The sequence below is a fragment of the Aulostomus chinensis genome, chromosome 3 (assembly GCF_037954235.1).
Source record: "Aulostomus chinensis isolate RoL2024-O1b breed Wild chromosome 3, RoL_Achi_v1.0, whole genome shotgun sequence".
Taxonomy (NCBI): Eukaryota; Metazoa; Chordata; class Actinopteri; order Syngnathiformes; family Aulostomidae; genus Aulostomus; species Aulostomus chinensis.
Genome location: NC_141322.1, coordinates 20010383 through 20030154, shown reverse-complemented (window position 1 = coordinate 20030154; position 19772 = coordinate 20010383). Strand labels below are relative to the sequence as shown.

The 19772-nt window shown below is 41.4% G+C and overlaps 1 protein-coding gene across 4 annotated transcripts in view; it reads left to right on the top strand.

Moving 5' to 3' along the window:
* Positions 1-13548, top strand: part of LOC147268130 (SLIT-ROBO Rho GTPase-activating protein 3-like) — a 38394-nt gene extending 24846 nt beyond the window's left edge. For 3 of the 4 annotated variants that reach the window (XM_086199416.1, XM_086199415.1, XM_086199414.1), the window contains 12 exons: positions 1067-1094; positions 2546-2648; positions 4438-4498; positions 5252-5329; positions 5703-5837; positions 5934-6039; positions 6121-6348; positions 7747-7820; positions 7898-8078; positions 8908-9054; positions 9159-9471; positions 9756-13548. In XM_086199416.1, coding sequence (XP_086055542.1) covers positions 1067-1094; positions 2546-2648; positions 4438-4498; positions 5252-5329; positions 5703-5837; positions 5934-6039; positions 6121-6348; positions 7747-7820; positions 7898-8078; positions 8908-9054; positions 9159-9471; positions 9756-10220 — 1919 coding nt within the window. In that variant the 3' untranslated portion in view covers positions 10221-13548. Of the gene's footprint in view, positions 1-1066; positions 1095-2545; positions 2649-4088; positions 4120-4437; positions 4499-5251; positions 5330-5702; positions 5838-5933; positions 6040-6120; positions 6349-7746; positions 7821-7897; positions 8079-8907; positions 9055-9158; positions 9472-9755 lie in introns of all 4 variants that reach the window. The other variant, XM_086199417.1, reaches the window with a different exon arrangement.
* Positions 13549-19772: the final 6224 nt, after the last annotated feature.

The following is a 19772-nucleotide window of genomic DNA, read 5'->3' as shown; positions in this document are numbered from 1 at the left end:
TAAGTGCTATTACGCTACTAAACTTCTAAAGTAGCAGATATTTAAGATGCAGATGGTGTTCTGGGTGTGTATTTGGTTTGTAAATTTTCATCAAAAATATTTGAGAAAGGTAAAAATAGCCTGTCCATCTGGAGCTCCTCATTAGCAATACACAATTATGCACATTATTTAAAGCACATAAGCTGGAAGGGTGAGGGTCATTGGATTTCATCTACAAGCATCAACTTGTGGTCATTACCTTGTTTTAGGCTGTTATGTGGATCTTTATCGACGTATATTTCTGATATATCTGTTAAAGACGTAAAACTATGTGCAGGGTCACTTTAGATGGGAAAATTACAAAAAGAGAAGGAGCAGGCCGGGGTAGCGCTCCAGGATCTTTGCCATGTTCTCAATATATTCCAGATATTTATGTTGCGTGTTTCTGTATCAAAACAATGTCTACAAATGTGAGGATGTCTTTGTGTTGCTGCTTCAAACTGCATGCAGGCGTCTCCTGTAGGGTTGGAATTATGTGAGTTTGACATAGAGAAGGATTGTGCTGAAAGCTGCTTTACACATGACAGGATCCTTGAACAATCATTTCTGATTGACTGATCAAAGTGAGGCCTTAATTTGTTTGCATACAGGGAGATATGTCCGTGTGTGTGTGTGTGTGTGTGTGTGTGTCCCTGTGTCTGTGTGTGTGTGCACAAATATGGGGCATAATGTGAGATGTTATGAAATCATTGCACACAGTACAAATCAGTTCCTCAACACTTCCACCCTTGTTGCCCTGGATATATTTTCTCTGTGCAGAGAGAGTAGTCAGGCTGTCCCCTTCAGGGGCTCTTTCGCCGTTACTAGGGCGACCACTGAATGACCGCTGCTTGGCAGTGAGACAAATGCAACCATGGTGCTCACCCCATTGAGACTGTCTGAATAGATGCCCGTTTTCTCATAACACCCCTTTCTGTCTCCATCTGCCAGCCCTGTATATTCGGCCAGCACTCAACCATACCACAAACTTCTGTGAGTGTAAAACTAGCGTATACTAATTCAGTCTTTCTCCTCTTTTGTTTTTTAGGGGAGAGGGCTGAATATGGAACAACGAGGTAAGATGTCCAGTGACAAGCGAGTGAATAAAGTTGGCGATGATGTGTAAAACCGTTCCCTTCGTGTCCCTGGAAGTGGCAGAAATAAGCGTGAATAGAAGCTAATCCCAATTTTTCCAAAGTAGAGAATTTGGAGCTCAGAAAGGTCCTTTCAGGTTGTAATTTTTTAAAAAAATGGTAAAAAATTAAATTAAATGCCATTAACAGGGTGCGAACAAACCAGTCAGCGTGTTTACTCATGAGTCATGACTCTTATTATTCAATTAACACTACAATTTATAAAATGTAATATCACTTGTGACTAAAGTATAATATTTACAATGTAAAACTCATGGTTCACTGCTGCTGAGAACTAAACAGTTTGCTGTGAAATCATGTAACATTGCACGCTTCTTAATTTTCTAAAGCGTCTGCAGAACAGGCTGATATCCATGAGCTTCCACTCCACTTGCCATGGAAGTACAAAGACAACTGTGTCAGAGTCATGGCCTCGTTCATTTCTAGAAAACTGCTCATTGGCACATGGAGGAAAAAAGTTTCACTGCAAGCTATGAAGGGAATACAAGTGCATCCAGTATGTTCTATATGGGCCACACAGGAGAATAGAACAAGAACACAAAAGAGTTTCAACAGCAGAACCTCCTGTGTAACCCTCCGTTTACTTGAACGGAGGTAGCGGTTTATTCCTTTTGCTCCTCTAGAGTGTCCAAATATTAGTAGACCAAACAGACCAAATTATACACAGACAACTGAGCAACCAATTCTGGACTGATCGGAGTGTATACATGCCCGGGCAATTTGGTTCCCAATATCAAAGGATGTTTGTCTGTCTTTGAAAAGTACGATTTCAGTCTGACCAACTCATCTACACCTATTTTAATCGTCCAGTTTTAGTTCGACTAAAGCAGTAATTCGACTTTAGCTAACGTCCAGTAAAAGTACAGAATTTAGCACGAAGTCAGCACTCAGACTCAATCCAACAACTGTTATCTATTTTTATTCCACAGACTAGTTCCCAACTAACCACCGATACGCCGTATAATTCTGTCTCCTCAGCTGTGACTTGATATGATGTCTCCCTACTGGGCTCTATCCAGTTTTGATGGTATTGTTAACATTGAAGCCTGTGGTTACATTATGTCAGCACCCTCTGCTGGACAAACTATGTGATTACAACACTACTGAATTATCCCAAGCATCTTCTTTTTCATTTCAAGTCATGTTTTAGCAAACTTAGTCCAAAACAAACACCCGCTTCTGATGTATGTATATTAATATAGTATCATTTTGAATGTTGTTTGGGTTTTTGTTTGTTTGTTTGTTTTCGGGACGTTGCTAATGACTGCGGAACAGAGATGATGCCAAATAAGTCAGAGAAAAAATTGTCAGCTTCAACTGCATTATTCATAAATATCATGTACCAACTGTACACCCCCCCACCCTCTCCCCAGGCCCCCCACACTTCCCCCTAAACCCCAGAGAATGCGGAAGTCTAGACCTCGTTCCATTTTTAACCGTAAGCTGTTTAACGGCAATATGGAGGCCTTCATTCAGGTATTAGCTCATTTGTGGTGTTTGTCTCTCCATGAGCTCAGCTGTCTCGCTAGCAGTCTTTTGGGGTTTCCTTGCCTTTGACCACTCTTTTACCCAAATGTTGGCTCACTCATGCACTGACTTTCTTCTTGCTCGTTGCCTTGTCATCATAGTCGACCAAGAAAGACAAGTTTAGGTGAAAACCGGTTGCTCTAACATGGTGATGGTTTGATTTCAAAGGCGCCGCAGCAGTGGGAGATTTGCTTTTAACATTCTTATCCCTGTCAGCCCCCAGACACTGAATTGATTTGGCTGTTTGTGCAGTTGGCCATGCACCAGCCATGTTAGGCTATGCTAATAACCACATGGCCACATCTACTCTAATCAAACAGAGGCAAGCAGACTGTGCACCAACAGCACTAAGGAATAGTATTGAAGGTTTTCATCAAAAACCGATAGGTGAAAAATTAAAGGTTCTCCAACTTAAGGTCATAAGAAGGTGATGGACCACCTTGAGCTGGCAGAACAGCTTCAATGGCTGGTTGTTGAGTCCAAATTTGTTTGCATACAGAGAGCTACGAACACAAGAGTCGCGTAGTCATGCATTTTATATTCTGAATGTGCCCAGTAGATCGGCATATACCTGTAGCACTGTACCGTATCTACTGTATACGTTCTTTTAAATCCTCTGCTAACATTTTTGATAGCATCTACAGACAAGCGAGTGGATAGCGGCAGAAACTCATCAAGTTCGAGCAGCAGAACAGACAGGAAACGACAAGCATGCATTGACTCATCCATTGTGACCAAATCTGAAGATAAATGTTTCACACAGCAGCCTGCTTGTACGAATCCCTCCTCAAACAGCTTCTCCGATGGCTGACGTGCTTGTTGGTTTAGATTATATACAAAAATCGAAGTCGCATGGTCACAAAAAATTTACAGGTACACAAATACCAACAAAAAATGCATGCATGGACATGCACGAAACATGTTGGTGCAGACTCTCCCATAGGCTTGCAATGCTTTTGAGCTTTGTTGCCTGCAAAGGTCAGATAGTGTGAATATATGATTCAAATCATTTTTGTACTTGCAAAAAAACATTTAGTGACCCATCTGTTACACGTGGAAGCATCTGCATTCATCAGTTTCTACACTAAATTATTCAGGCTTTAATTGGCCACCCATTGCTAATCAACCAGATATCCTAGGAAATAATGGGCAAATAAGTTGTTAATGAAAGGAATTATTTGCAGGCCTAGAATTCAGCCTCGTGCAGCAGCACCCCCACACCCTCGCCCCCACGTCTCACACCCCACAAGGCGCTGATGCTTTGGCATTCTCTCAGGCCAGGCCTCCTCTTTTTTCTCGCTGTAAGATCTGTCTCTCTCACTAACCTGTTGTGGTTGTTGTTGCATCTCTTCCTCTGTCTACGTGCCTGCCTTACTGCTCTCTGCCCAGGGGAAGAAGGAATGTCCGTACCAGGACTCAGGTACTCTGTCTTAAAGCCGGGTGGGACCATCACACTGTGTTCACTTCTGTCTTGTTGGCACGCTTCATGTGTGAAGCCTAAACTTATATAATCTGGTCTGATAATACACAACTAATAACACTACACGGTGGTGCAGATACTAACATAATTGGCTGTTTGGTTTTGTTATGTCAATCTAACATCAGTTAGTTAAAAACCAAAAGCTATTTAATAATTAACAATGTGTTTTTATGAATCCTGCTGATGCGACTAATTTTTTTTTACCTTATTTTATTGTTCACACGCCTTCAATAATTCTCATTTGAATCTGACTGGCAGGACTCGGGGCAGCCCATACCGGTGGTGGTTGAGAGCTGTATTCGATACATCAACCTGTACGGTAGGTGCCATGTGTTTCTTGCCCGATCAAATTCTGTCTCTCTTTCATTTTTGTTATCGCAATAAGTCAGGCATTCATACCTGTTCTCAGCTTGTACATTTGATATTTTTTTAGACATAAAAATATTATTTAACAAAACAAATAACCACATTTTTTACCAGTCAGTGTGTACATTTTATCAACAGCTTTGTATCTTTATTGCACATTTTGCTTCTCGCGCTAATAGATAAGCATGGAAATCATCAGGCAGGCAGAAAACCTTTATCACTCAACAGTTTTCGCCATTTTTGGTGATAAGGTCAAAAAAAGGTCAAATGTCACACACAAATGTGAGCTGATTGAAATGTGGGACACACCTCTGTAGATATACAGAGATGAACGCTGCTTTAGAAAAAACATTCCTGGAACAGTGAGGTGAAATCTTTAAGTTGCATGTTGAATTTAGATTTCAATATTTATGATACTCAAATAAAAAACATTTTTCTTGTCTCTGTCCCAGATTTCTGATTTTTAGTGGATGAAAATGAAATATTAGCCACATTCATGGTGATTGTATTCTGTTTTTTGCTCACACGTCATTGCTTTGCACCATATGGTAGTGCAATGCTCTCACTGACAGGAAATTCTAGTCAACCCGGAGTCACCCACTAGTTACAAATGCCTGGATTAGTTCCTGACTTGAGGAGATTTTGTCTGTGGCTGTGTCCTTTTTTTAGTGATACTCGTCATACTAATGGCTCCTTCTGTCCACAGGTCTTCAGCAGCAAGGTATATTCCGGGTTCCAGGATCCCAGGTCGAAGTCAACGACATTAAAAATGCATTTGAAAGAGGTTAGTGTGCTTGGCCATCTTCTCTTGATGGATTTTAAATTGTATTTTGTCCACCTCAAAAACCACAGAGTGGCCCCCAACTCCCCAACCCCATAACACACAAACACACAAACAAACACACGCACACTCTTCAAGTTCAAATGAAGATCTAGTGTGTCCCGTGTAACACACTTTAGATGCATAAAACATAGGAGCAGCATCTTGAAGTAAAGATAATTCTACTCTCAGTGTTTATCTTAACCTTCCACTTCCAGCCTGCACACAAATTGTATGAGTGGCACCTTACATGATGACTAACCGCTTGATCGTGTGTGTGTGTGTGTGTGTGTGTGTGTGTGTGTGTGTGTGTGTGTGTGTGCGTGTGTGTGTGTAGGAGAGGATCCACTTGTGGACGACCAGACTGATCATGACATCAACTCTGTGGCGGGTGTTCTTAAGCTCTATTTCAGGGGTCTAGAAAACCCGCTGTTCCCTAAAGAGCGTTTCCTTGACCTCATCTTCACTACTAGTGAGTCACCTTCCAGGAAAACCTCTCCAGATCAGACAGGAGGATTTATTTTGTTGCAGCTTTATAATGTGTCCCACTTTTCTTCTTCAATTACAGAGCTTGACTCGGGGGCAGAGAGAGCTCATCACCTTCAGCAGATCATTGTGGCTCTTCAGAGGCCCGTGATCATCGTCATGAGATACTTGTTTGCATTTCTAAATCAGTGAGTCATCTCAGCAGTCATTTAGTCTTTTTACACCAAGTGATATGGATGTAGTGGAATTTATTAGCTCTGCCTCTCCAGCCTATCCCAGTACAGTGATGAGAACATGATGGACCCATACAACCTGGCCATTTGCTTTGGCCCCACATTGATGCCCATTCCAGAGGACCAGGATCCTGTGGCCTGCCAGGCGCATGTTAATGAAGTCATTAAGACCATTATCATTCACCACGAGGCCATCTTCCCAACCCTGCATGAGTTAGAGGGGCCTGTGTATGAGAAGTGCATGGCTGGAGGAGAGGAGTACTGGTGAGTCGAACAGCACGTGTCATATTACAGCTTTTAACAGTCAATAATTCAACACTCAGATGCAGAAAATATTCTGCACTTTATACTTTCAGTCATGAACTTCTAAGGTGATAATTCTTCACATTTGACACAATCATTGAACAGTAACAGTGTATATAAAGCGCTTGCAGCCAGATTATAACAAGTGATATTAAATCCTCTGTTAATTCGGGAAAAACATGTCTGCTGGAGATGTTGTGGTAGAAGAGAAACCTCAGGGCGGGATTTGTCTTGTTTGACACGATGTACCAAACATTACACTCAAGTCCAAATTATTTTTATCATACTTTTGTGTAATTTTACTTTGGAGCAACAGACTGAAAACAAGGTTTTTTTTTTTCCACTACATACTTAAAATGTCCCGCTTGAACATGCCTGTAGACACTTTAAGGTAAATATAGACGTGTTGAGTGTCTGTATCCAATTGACTGATGTATAAGAATGTGTTTGCAACATTCAGGTGCAGTGCGATTCTTTTGAAGTACTTTATGTTATGAGTGGAATTCTTAAAAACGAATACCGGTCAGGTTTTGATTAAATTTAGTGTTCACTTTTAGGAGGCAATCTGGAATAAATTGTAGATTCCTGATCCTGAAGAATGTTCTTGGCCGTTGGCAGGATGTAACTACCAGTGGTATTTTTCTGGACACGGATCAAAGTCCTTGACTTCACGTGACATACTCATAAGGAGATGTTTTTGGCTGGCAGTAATCTTGATTGATGAGGTGTGAAAGTCAGGATGGATGGTGTGTGAACGTGCATGTTAATGGTGTAAAACAAAAATATGGCAAAAGAGAGGAGTCAGTGGAGCGCAGCAGGGGAGGACTGGACTGTCACGCTGGCAGCTAGAGCTGGTTTAATGCTGCAAGCCATTTCAATTCGGAAGTCAATAATTCAGAGTTAATAGTCATAAGTTCCAATATAAATGTGAAAAAGGTAATTCTACTCTATTCTATTCTACTGTATTAAAGTGATGTCAGGTTTCTTTGTCTTGGTCAACGTAGTGGATCTTGTCTTGAGTCCCATACTTGGATTTGTGCGACTGCCATATCGTACTTTTCCTTCTCCGAGGTTTTTGTGTTGTTTTCTTTTTGTTTTTTCAGAGTTCCCTGTACAATAGAACGTAGCAGTAAAAGTTCCAGCACACTGACCAGGTTTTCCTAGATAGTGTCACCACACCCAAATCCACCCAGCTCAGGACCTGCAAGTCCCATGCCACAAGACCAAAGCTGGGGTTGCTAATTCTTCATGCTCTCATAGGAAACATGTTTGGACTCATGCATGTGGCATTTTCTTGAAGGTTACTCTTTGTTTCCCTTTTATTACAATTTTTGACTGACTCTCTATTGCTCCGTGCAGTGAAAGTCCTCACAGTGAACCGGGCGCTCTCGATGAAGTAGACAACGGTACCGGACCCAACACAAGTGATGATGGTGAGTCACAGTGGGTTTACTGTTGCAGCTCAGCTGGGGGAAGAACTAATCAGATTCTGTCTGTCACTGTCTTGCAGAGCTGGAGCAGATAGAAGCCATAGCAAAGTTTGACTATGTGGGCCGAACTCCTCGAGAGCTTTCATTCAAGAAAGGAGCTTCCCTGTTACTCTACCTGCGGGCCTCTGAGGACTGGTGGGAGGGCCGACATAACGGTGTGGACGGGCTCATCCCCCACCAGTACATTGTAGTACAGGACATGTGAGTGCGATGCCTGATGTACGAGTGCGTTTGGATTTGGAAAAGATGACAGCAACAAGATAATATTCGTTCATGATGTCCTTTTGTTCTTCTGAAGTACAACTGGGGGTGACATCAGGCTTGGTCATGATGTCTATTTCTCTATTTCCTATAATGAGTCTTTCTGTTTTTAGTGCTTTGTTTCTAGAAACCTGGCATAATAAAACCTGCATCTGTCTAAGGATCAGTGAAGCGAAAATGGTCATTTTCCTCCTTGTTTTCTTGCCTGCTAATGAGATATCCGTGTCCAAGATTCTTCAGAAAACTCCTCAGTGTTTTTAGCTGTTAATGTTTAATGCAGTTTAACAGGCTTGAAATCAATTTCATGCTGAAAAGATACAACAAACCATCAGTTGAATAAAGGTATCAGTTGTTCAACGTGTAGGTCCAATGACCTAAATAAACAGGTGAAGCAGGAATTTTGTCTTTTGAGAGCAATCTACCTTCCAATGCACTGCAAAGACATTTTTAGGTGATTTTCCGATGTTTTCCCCATTTGGTCTCTTCTCTTGCGGTCAGTCACCTCTACAAACCTCTGCCTCCTTCAGTGGTTTCGTCTGTATTTCATTTCAGTTTCATTTGGCCCACTTTTAAGCTAGTAAGATAGTTAGTTTTATATGGTAATGCAGACGGAAGGATTAAATTGAAGGTGATTTGAATGTAGAGCTTTGTATTACTCTGTCATGTGTTCACGATGAAGCTTTTCTGAAGGCGTTTTAAGAGGATGGAGTTTGAAGTCAGATCCTTTGAACACGCGATGTGAGCGTGTTCTGTCGATCGTCTCTACCAGGGACGATGCATTCTCGGAAAACCTCCAGAGGACTGACAGTGAGGCCAGCAGTGGACCACATCAAGAGGAACGAGCCTCCTCCAGAAATGACTACCAAACTCCTTGTGACCACACTCTGGAACTCCGTTTTGGCGCAGCTTTGGGAAGGTAGGGGTTAGTCACTTTGATTTACGTGTTAGGCAGTTCATTGGTTGCTGCTTCTTCTTCTTAATAAAAAATCCAAATGAGATGTATCAACAACTTTCTTCTAGAGTGAGAGTACGGTCAGATGGGGCTGCAGTTCAGCGCCACAGGAATGGTGACAGCCACAGCCCCACCAGACCTGCAAACCAACCCCCGAGGGTTATGCCTCGGCCCTGCAGCCCACACAAAATAGCGGTTAGCAGAGGTCCAACGGATAGTCCAGAGAAACGCCGTCTCACCACTTTTGGCAGTGCTGGCTGCGTCAACCACCCTGACAGAAAGGCCTTTGCTGACACCCACTCTCAGCGATCATCACCCAGCACCACCCGGCATGCAAGTCTGGGAGACCACAAAGCGCTGGAGGCTGAGGCCCTCGCTGAGGTGAGTTCTGTCATTGCATTAGACTTTGTCCTCCTAAGAATGGTTTGGCATGGGAAAGGGGAAGAAGATACATGAAAATACATTCATTAAAATCCAGTGAGGAAAAAAAAAATTGCAAACCATACATCAATAACAATTACATGAACAAATTATACTTGAATTGACTTTGAAAGAGACAAATCAAGGGGAGGCTTCATCGATTTTGCCACTTCAGATGAAAAGTAGTTACCTTCCATTGATTCTTAAATGTCAACATTATTTTGCTTTCTTCTCACGTTTGTCAGGATATCGAGAAAACAATGAATACAGCCCTCCACGAGCTGCGTGAACTGGAGCGACAGAATGTAGCCAAACACGCCCCTGATGTTGTTCTGGACACATTGGAGCCTCTAAAACACCCCGGTGGGGCTCACGAGCTACCCGGCAGCCCTCTACACACCATGGTCATCAGGGATCCAGACGCAGCCCAGCGACGTAGCAGCAACACCTCCTCCTCTGAGACCATGACCACTTTTAAACCCGCGCTGTCAACGCGCAGACCCAATGCACCTCTCAGGCCTCCACCTGTCAGACCCGTCCGACCTGCTCCTGTACTGGGGCAGGGTCAGGGACCACACCGCTCCAGTAGTTCTAGCTCCTCTGGTCTAGGTAGCCCAAGCATCACCCCTACTGACAGGGTTTTTCCCAAAGCACCATCCCCATCACCATCCACCTCCTCCTCATCCTCAGACAAACAAGGTCACATGTAGCTTCAGTCAAATCTAATAGTTGGAGAACACTGTAGATACTGATCCCCATAAACCTCTTTTTGACAGCAGAATAAAAAAACAACAACCGTTGACACCAAGTCTGTATAATGAATATTTATCACTACTTAAACTCGTAGCGTGTTTGGCGGTACCGCTGGTTTTTGTCAAATCTTTTTCCCACACATTGACTTGTTGGTGGACAGGTCAGTTTTCAAATGCTTGTGAGAATACTTGGATTGAACGCCACCATCCTGAGTAGCCATGCAGGGTAGAAAAACAGATGCACTTGAAAATATATCAGACTCTGATGCATTTCTATTAAATTTTATTAGGTTACAAATGTTATGAGGTTGGACTTTGTGTCTGGTTTCCTTTATCATTACGAGGGAACAATTAAGAGAATACCACACCACTAAGTATGTAGACATCCAGTCTGTGCTTGTTGGTGATATAGTCTATAAAAAACTATAACTCTGTTTTAGGCTCCATTAATATTGACAGATATGTTTCTCAAGAGAGCTTTTCCACAGTGCCAATATACACCAGCAAATGTAAGATTTTCTCAAACAGGCGCATACGAGGGCCAAGAGTGAAAAAAGTGTAGTTCCTCTAATGGCCACTAGATGCTGGTACTGAGCAAAGTGCGACATTAGGGGCCCTATTTAAGCAATTTATGGCACCAGGCAGTTGGTGGATGGCGCTGTGTGTGCCATGTGTTCAGAGCCTGTTCAGCAACATTTTGGTATTTAGAGGGCGTGTAATCAGGGTGCAAAACATGGCACACGGTGCAAAGAGACGGTTATTACACACTTAACCAGTCATAGGTGTGTTCCAGGTGTGATGCCACTTATAGCTCACAAGTCAGAGTGCCTCTTGTCCCCTTAAAGCCCAGGTTGCTCCCAGACTTGACGTGTTACTATTTTAGTGGCGTGCGCATTTCTACACAAGAGAGATGAACACTTGTCTCCTAGAGAAACTGACCTCGTGCGCCAGGTGAAGGCACGTGAGCATGTCTTATGTTTATATATGGGAGCATCAGACATCGACCCAGGCCACCGGAGGTGATGCAGGCAAAGGGGGAGGTGGCAGCCATGTTGCCATGGTTTCAGGCATCATTAGAACCACATTGCAGTGCCATGCATTTGCGTGTCTGATTGCTGCACCCTTTAAATAAAACTTCACACATAACACCATTGACCAAAGACCAGCCTCTTCTTGGTCTATGGTGCCAACATTCTCTGGTGTTTCAAAATAGCAATGTGCCATGGTTGCAACACACCACGCCTCATTAACATACTTAAGCACCATTCAGAGCAGGGTGCAAGTTCATTTGCTAGTTAAAGGGTGAGGGTTCTTGGTGTGAAAACATTTTTGCTGACTTGAAACTAGCAATGACGTTTCATTTGACTGAGCTCAAAATAGGGGGGTTTCGAAGTGTCAAGGACAATTTTTCAGATGGCAGGATTTTTTGGGCTGCTATGTAATTAAATCCCAATTAAAAAAAAAAAAATCTGTTCCATTGCCCAGTGTCTTTCAATCAGCAAGATTTTCAGAAATGCCCCATTATAACATTCAGGATGTTAAACCACCCACAATCCAGTGCTCATGCACAAGCGGATTAATATCGGCATCAACGATTGCAGCAATATGTTGCACATCCAGTTGCTTTGATAATTTTTCAGGTGTTACCTTTCAAATATGTGGTCAGTCCATGCAAAAAAAGCTATTTTAGAAGCTTGCTCTGGTGATTTTGGTGTGAAACCCACAATCTAGATGAGACTGACTGAAGCTTTTGGCAGCCAGGTTGTGCAGATTATTTTCCTGGTCACTGCTCATCATCAAAATAATGTCCTGATGTCAAGTAGAATAATTAAAAAAAAAAAAGAAGATCAGAATTAACTTATTTTAGTCATGATTGCTACAAAATAGCACAATGAATTTAAATTTAGATGTCTTTGGAAGGCTTATCGGAAGCTTTTGTCCAACATTTTTATGTTTCAATCCCTGCCAGCGATAGTCGGGTTCTTAAGTGTTTGGCGCCTTCATGTTGGGTGCACTCGACTATCCAGTGTCTGGTCTCTGTATCCTGTGAAGAAGTTCTGATTATATCTTCTGGAGGTCCTGACCTGAATGACCCTTTCTTCCAAGGAAGGATCTTTGACATTGAGAAATATTTTTTTATGAGTAGAACTTGAAAAAAGAAAAAAATGTTCACTCTGGCTCCCCCTGGTGGTAGTAAACCAAACAAAGCTGAGGCAGACAGCAGTGCTGCCCAGTACATGGCACAGGAATCAACAGGAAACAATAGACTGCAGTGAGATTGTTTTTCTTGAAAGGGAAATCCAGCCTGTAACCTTAAAAAATAACTCAGAAACATAATGATTTCAAAATGGGAGAAAACTGAACTTCCCAAAAGTTTATAGAGAAAGAAAGAATTCGGGCAAAATAATTCCAAAAGAAAACAACGGTTTTGGTTTCATGACTTGTTTACAGTTGACAAACAAAGCACAAATAGCTTGCGGTCCTGCTGTGATCTGGCCGCCCAGCACACAACCAAGCCTGGCTGGGACCACGGGCCTGCTGGTTCTGGACGGGTTGACCGGTAGAAATGCAACAGCACAATAAAAGCCTGTGTCTCTGCCCACAATTCTGCAGTATCTAATGGTTGATGATGAATTCATTGAGTTCACTGTGTGTCAGTAGTGGGAAGCTGTTTGCAACGGTACTTTTTAGAGTTTAATTAAAAGACAAGAAAATATGCCTTTCATATGTCATTGGCAGGTTAGTGTGTGACTGATTAGGCCCAACTACAATACAATCTGTGGGTAAAATAGATGTCAGTCCTATAATGAATAGAAAAATCAGTCAAACGACTCTCATAACATAGTCATCTCTATATGAAACAGATTAGTAAACTTCCAACCATCCAAGTAACTAATGCACTTAAAAAAAACACTATTGGGAATTGTGCTGCATTTGTAGACAGTTCTGTGTTTTCATTTTGACGATGTTGTTCTAAAAAACGTGACATAGCACATCGATGAAGCTTACATAATGTCTAGATTGCACGCGGTGCATTCAGGCTGCGTGGGTGTTTAGATGAACTTATTTACTGTTGGTGCTGTTTGTCGTCTGTCTCCATGAGGATGATCAATATATTGTTCAAATGTAATAGGTCCATCTGATTGAAAATATACTTACTGTTAAAGGATACTTGTATAAATAACAATGTATGATAGGAACAGGATATATTATCATTTAGTCTGTAGATTTTTGTAACTCTTATCCTTGCACAAGCATTAAAATATAAAAGAATAAACCGATGAAAATTCACAAGAAAATGTCTCGTTCTTTTTTGTGCACATTACTTAAGGGTCCTTGTTAAAATCTGGTGAAATGTGCAGCTATCGTATGGGTCATATGTTAACTCTAGTGGTCTTGCAGTGCCATCTACTGGTCAATTTAGATTTAAACTCAGGATTAAAATCAATCCACAAACAGCACAGTAACATTTAAAGCTGCAGCAGCCTCACTGCACAATCCAAAGTCGTTCTTTTTCACCACAGCGACAGAGTGATTTTAGAAAATAACTTGATACAGTGATGTCTTGTGCCCTGCTTCCTTGTAAGTATTTGTTGTATTACAACTTGTGTCCTCTAGATGGAAACATGTCATCCTGGTACAACAATGAGGAAAGAAATTCTCTTCTATATCATGAGCTGTCACTAAAAATGTCTGTCTCTGATCTGTTCACTAAAATGATGCCAGAAAACTGAACAGATCATTGAAAATTGCCCGTGCAGTAAGATGATGAATCGTATTTGATCTTGAATTGGACACACATGCCGGACAGTTTCCGATGTGCATAAGAAAAACGCCCAAATGAACTACGAACCAAACAAATTAAAGAAAAAACGGAAAAAGGAAACGCTACAAAGGGCCAGCAAAAACAAACAAGACTCACTGACTCTGCCACCCAGTCCACTTGAGGTTTGCATCCTTGTTCCTCTGAGTATAAATAAATTGACTGAAGTGTATTTTTTTGTCAAAATGGAATGTGTCATTACTTTGACATAAATGATTTTAATTATTTCTTGAATTAAAAGAGATAATGACATACTTCCTGGCAAAACAAACAAACAAAACAAAAGTTCTTTATGTTTCTAATCCTGTTTTAGCTGATTGATGGTTTTACTTCACCCTTGGCTGCTCTCAGTGTCAGGTTCAGTTCCTTTGTGTGTTTCAGGGATTGAAGTGAGAATATAATCAGATTATCTCTTTTTCAGTGTGACTCAATCCTGCCAGGAGGGAACAGGCCACCTGTGGACTAACACCTAGCTTTCTGGCTTTCCTAGTTCTAAAGGTCTTTGTCCTCATACTGTGATATGATTATTGAGGTCACCAGCATCATTACAGTAAGACTTGTGGTCTCAGTCCTCTCAGTATTTCTGAACAACAGTGTCTCAACAGCTCTGGGGCGGGGATGTCTAATCAATAGTGATTCAAAATATGAACATATTTTACGAACTTTCGCCAAACATCTTGGTCACATTTAATCCAAAAAGACAGATTTTATAACCCCATGCAGAACGTAGCATTGACTGAGAGTTTTGAATCAGTCAAAAGCGATACCTCACCAAAAAAAAAGGGCATTTTTCCTTTCACAAAGCACATAGACATTTATTTCCCTCTTGCAACAATTCTTTATGATTCCAGAATGCAGAAAGAGCCAGCCATATGTATATAGCTAATTGTGCTCCATGGCCACCAACTAACGACAGCAAAACTTTCCTCAAAAATCTCCATTTACAAACTTTTATGTGTTTTTGAAACCTTTTATATTGGAATTTTTTACTGTAACTGGTTGGATGCAACACAACTCAACCTCTTGACCCCTTTTGACTCCACAAGCGGTTCCACCAGAATGGGATAAAAGTTTTTATTCCTGAGGATGTTTATCAGTTACAAAATGCAAGGACAGAAATGAGCTTAGCAGTCCCTGAAGTGAGGTTAAGAGTATTTAGCGCTGGCCCCCGTCATCAATCTGGCATCAGGTGGGTTGGGGGTGGGGGTGGAACTGATTCCCGGACGAGGACCAACTGGAGGTGTAAGAGACAGCATACAGAAAACAGCAGAGAGGTGAGTGAGACAAGACACAGATACCGTCATCCCCTTATTGGATAGTAGGGAGGCTGACATGGCCTCTTGGTAAAACTTAGCTCTACAATTATTGGTCACCTATGTATGAATGCAGAACACCAGGGGAAGATGTTTGTACTGGTAACACTGACGAGAAATGATGAATGAATCGCTTGCGTAGACGACGAGATTTCCTGGTTGAATTTATTTTTGTCATTTAAATAGTTTACGGTAACTCCAACCATCCATGACCCCTCAAAGAGATACACTGTATTTATTGAGGTGGGGTTGTAACAAGTAGCTGCTATTTTAATAAATCTGAACTGTCCCTTTAAACATGCGATTTAATGGTTGGGTTTTTTTGGCCACTTGGGGGCAGTAGAAACGAGCTCCAAGCACTACAAAACAGTAACTAGCGTTCATCTGGATTCATGGCTGTTTCCAGAAGATGTACGTTCCAAAAGGATTCTAGCTAAATACAAATGTTAGTGCATCTGAGTCAGCAGGATCGAAGATTCAAATCTGAAGTGGACCTCAGCAAGAGAAACCATCAACCCACCAAAAGGATGTTTCATTTGATATTTAGCCAGCTAGCATTAGCAGGATTGACAGTTAGGTTCCATGTATTTAGGACATTTATGAATCAACAGCTTTTCTTTCCCTGTTCAGATATCTTGAACTTTTTAGTCAAAGGAACAAATGTTCTGAACAAAAAAAAAAATCACTTGAATAGAGTGACTTTGTTCTTGGAAATATATTACAGCACTTTTTTTCTTAAAAAAAAAATGGAATCATTTACAGCTGTTGGTTCATCTTCCTTGTATGAAAACCTGTGAGCCAATGAAGGAGCCCATGCAAGCTGGTCCACTTTGAAGTCCTCCTTACACCTCCAGTTTGGCTCACTCACTAATGAAAATACCCCCAAGTCACCTCCATGTCGTAAATGTGATTAACTCCGTGTTTCTCTTTGATCAGAGCGTTTCTAACAAAGGTCAGTCTGACGGGGAAATGTGTTTGTTTCACTCAAACAGAAGAATTGGAATGATAACGTTTGTAATGTGTTTTGTTCATTAATAAACGCTGCACTGCCATGTGACATAGCTCACTGAAGAACACCCCCCCCCCCCACACACACACACACACACACACACACACATCAATCTTCCACACCATTAGGTTTCTTAAGAGCATAAAGTTTCCAGTGAATTGAACAGATTGTTGAGCACAGACCAGCCATGCGATGTGACTCATTCATACCAAACATTGACATCAGTCAGTTCCCATACGCTCACTCTCAAGCCTCATCTATTTCACAGTCACGATTATCAACTTTTAACTCATATTTCTTATTTCTAAATTCATTCACCACTTTGGCAAAATATGAAATGCAACATATGAAATGTGAATCTCGCGCATCGTCTGTTGACCTTTTGGGTTAGAGACAACGGATTATTTTTCAGTATATTTCACTGGTGTTACTGTTGTAAAATAACAACATCTCGGACTGATATTAACAGTTTCTTTGATTTACTCGAGTTTGACAAAACACGATTACTCTTCCTGATATTATTTTTCTTTTCGGTGTTCTTTTATTCTTATTTTTTGGGGGGAAAGTTGCAGTGTTGGATATGTACTAAAATGACCTGACGTCTCTGCAAACTTTATATATGATTCTCAGTATTAATCTACGTTCCCTCGTCATGGCCTGATCCTCAAATGTCTGGTTACAATAACAAAGTCCTGATTGTCATTCACGGTGAGGCAGAGCTGCCAGTTTGGTGCGTTGTATTTCATCAGGCCCGCTCTTTGCACTGACATGCTTGAACATCACATGTTTCCTTTCATCTGCAGCTCAACCTTAACACAAAGCTGATGTGATTGGTCATCTGTTACCTATCTGATTTCTTAAGCGTAACTCAACAAGGCAACTCATCAAAAAAATAAATTAGAAAAAGTTTCGTTACTAATGAATTGATGAAAGTCAAGCAGGGAGGATGTAGTCTTTATAAACAAGCAATTTTGAAGGACATCTTAGTCAGACAGTAACAAGGTTCAACGGAGAGGAAAATCTTAAACACGTGCTAATTTTGAAATATTTTCATTGACAACTAGCCCCAAATGGGATGATATCAACCAAATGAGGAAATATTCAACTATCAAACTGCAGATTTACAGCCGATTGCAAGAGATTTTGGAGCTTGCGCACATGTTTTTGACCGATATTTTCTCCAACTATTCAGTATTGTTGTGCAGCTGCAGTGCTCTGAAGGCCACAGAACCTTGGCATATTTTTCTCCTCATGTCAGAGAGAGATGGACTTTAGCCACTCCTGTGAATCTCAGAGAGGAATTAGTCCATCTCTAACCTTTAAACACGAATTAATAGATAATTAACATATATCCAAAAAGTTGAATTGGTCATTTGAATTTTTTTTTTCTTGGTCATGTCATTTTCTTCACCTTTCCTCCTCTACGACACCTCAGATGGGGATATTTTGACATTTAAAGTGTACAGCCTACGAGAGCATCCACACTGACCGGAGGAGCAAAATCATTTCTCTGGATGCTGTCGGGCTGAGAGGCACCTTTTACATGTCAAAGAGATCAGCCCACTCATGGAGCCAAAGTGATGTCATTTTTATCAACTAATCAAATAAAAGAATAATAGTATTACTTGTACAGCTGTAAGAAAGTTAAAAAAAAAGAATCCATATCTTCAAGTCAGCGCTTTTAGTGAACAACGTGAAACAAGAAGAGCAGCTGAAGTCCATAAAACTGCATGAGGTCGAGTTGTGAGTTGAAAATGAGTTGCTGTTGCTTGCTTGTGGGTGAAAATTATGCGGCATGTTGGAGATGAGATGTGAATGGAATGAGCCCCACCATGCAGCCTCTGGCTCCTCTGGCCCCTGCAGTGCAAGAAGCGGGAACATTTCGGTGTCTGTTTCCAGGGTGATGGACCAAGTTACAACTAGAGGGTGCTGATGCAACCGTTAGAAGACGTAGCATTTAGTGAACTAAAGGATTTTAATATAAAGGAGAGAAAACATGACAACTGATTCAAAAGTGGCAGAAGTCAAATGGTAAAATTACAGTTGAAGCAGTAAATAAATGCTGAGAGTTCACGAATTTACATGTGTAGGCCTATCGAGTGGAATCAAAATTCAGTAGTATTACTTTAAATTTCTGAGAATGCAAGGTACGATAAGATAAGATATGACGGGCTGCACGGTGGTGCAGTGGTCAGCACTGTCGCCTCACAGCAAGAAGGTTCTGGGTTCGAGCCCCGGCTCCAGCACAGGACATTCTGTGTGGAGTCTCCATGTTCTCCCTGTTCCTGTGTGGGTTCTCTCTGGTACTCCAGCTTCCTCCCACAGTCCAAAGACATCAAGAGGGGACGAGGCTGATTGATACTCTAAATTGACTGTAGGTGTGACTGTGACAGTGAATGGTTGTCTGTCTCTATGTGTTGGTCCTGTGATGGGCTGGTGACCTGTCCAGGGTGAACCCCGCCTCTCACCTGGAGGCTGCTGGGATAGGCTCCAGCCCCCCCACGACCCTTAACAGGATAAGAGGAAGACAATGGATGGATGGATAGGTGATATGACCCTATGTAAATTTATTAGTACTTACATATATTAAAATCTTAATTCTATAGACTGTATGTGTGTTTACTGTTATTTGTATAGAATGTGTTTTATATTGTTGGTTATTGTCTCTTTTAAGTGTGCCTGCAGCTAATATCATGCTAATAATAAACTACATTCAAAACAGTAACATTGGCCTGCCTCTTCAAAAGGTCCCAAATGGAACAACACAACAAAGCTTCAACCAGAACCAGACGTAAATACAACTTAGAGTAGTAACCTAATGTTAGCACCACTAGCAGAGAGGCGCTAGTCGATGTAGCATTAGCAAAATTGTTGCTACCGCAGCTGCAGCATTTACAAAATCAGTAAATGGCATTAAATGGTATGCAATGTCAATTTAACTACATTTTTCAAATTGGACCTGGATCGTGCACTTTATAGAGTCTGTGCAGCTTGAGAGAAGCATCACATGTAAGAAAAAGAGGAATCATAAGTGTGAGGACTGTGTACGGTGAGTATCGGCCCCCTTCAGACACTCATGGCCTCACTCAGCAAGTCCCAGGGTCAATCACAAGTCAAACTAAATTTGATCAGGAAAAGAGAAATCTCGGCTCAAAGTCAAACTAAAGAAAGATTATATTTGTTTTGTGCAGTATTGTGAGGAGGAACTTTCCTACTATTGATACTTAACGTGTCGTTCCATTCATCAATACTCCTTGGCGTCATTGTGGAAGGTGATACTCTGATTTTTGATTGAGTTTGGTTCACTTCCTACGGATCCTGCTTTTGAGTTTTCACATAAATGCTAATAGATCCTGACTAAATAC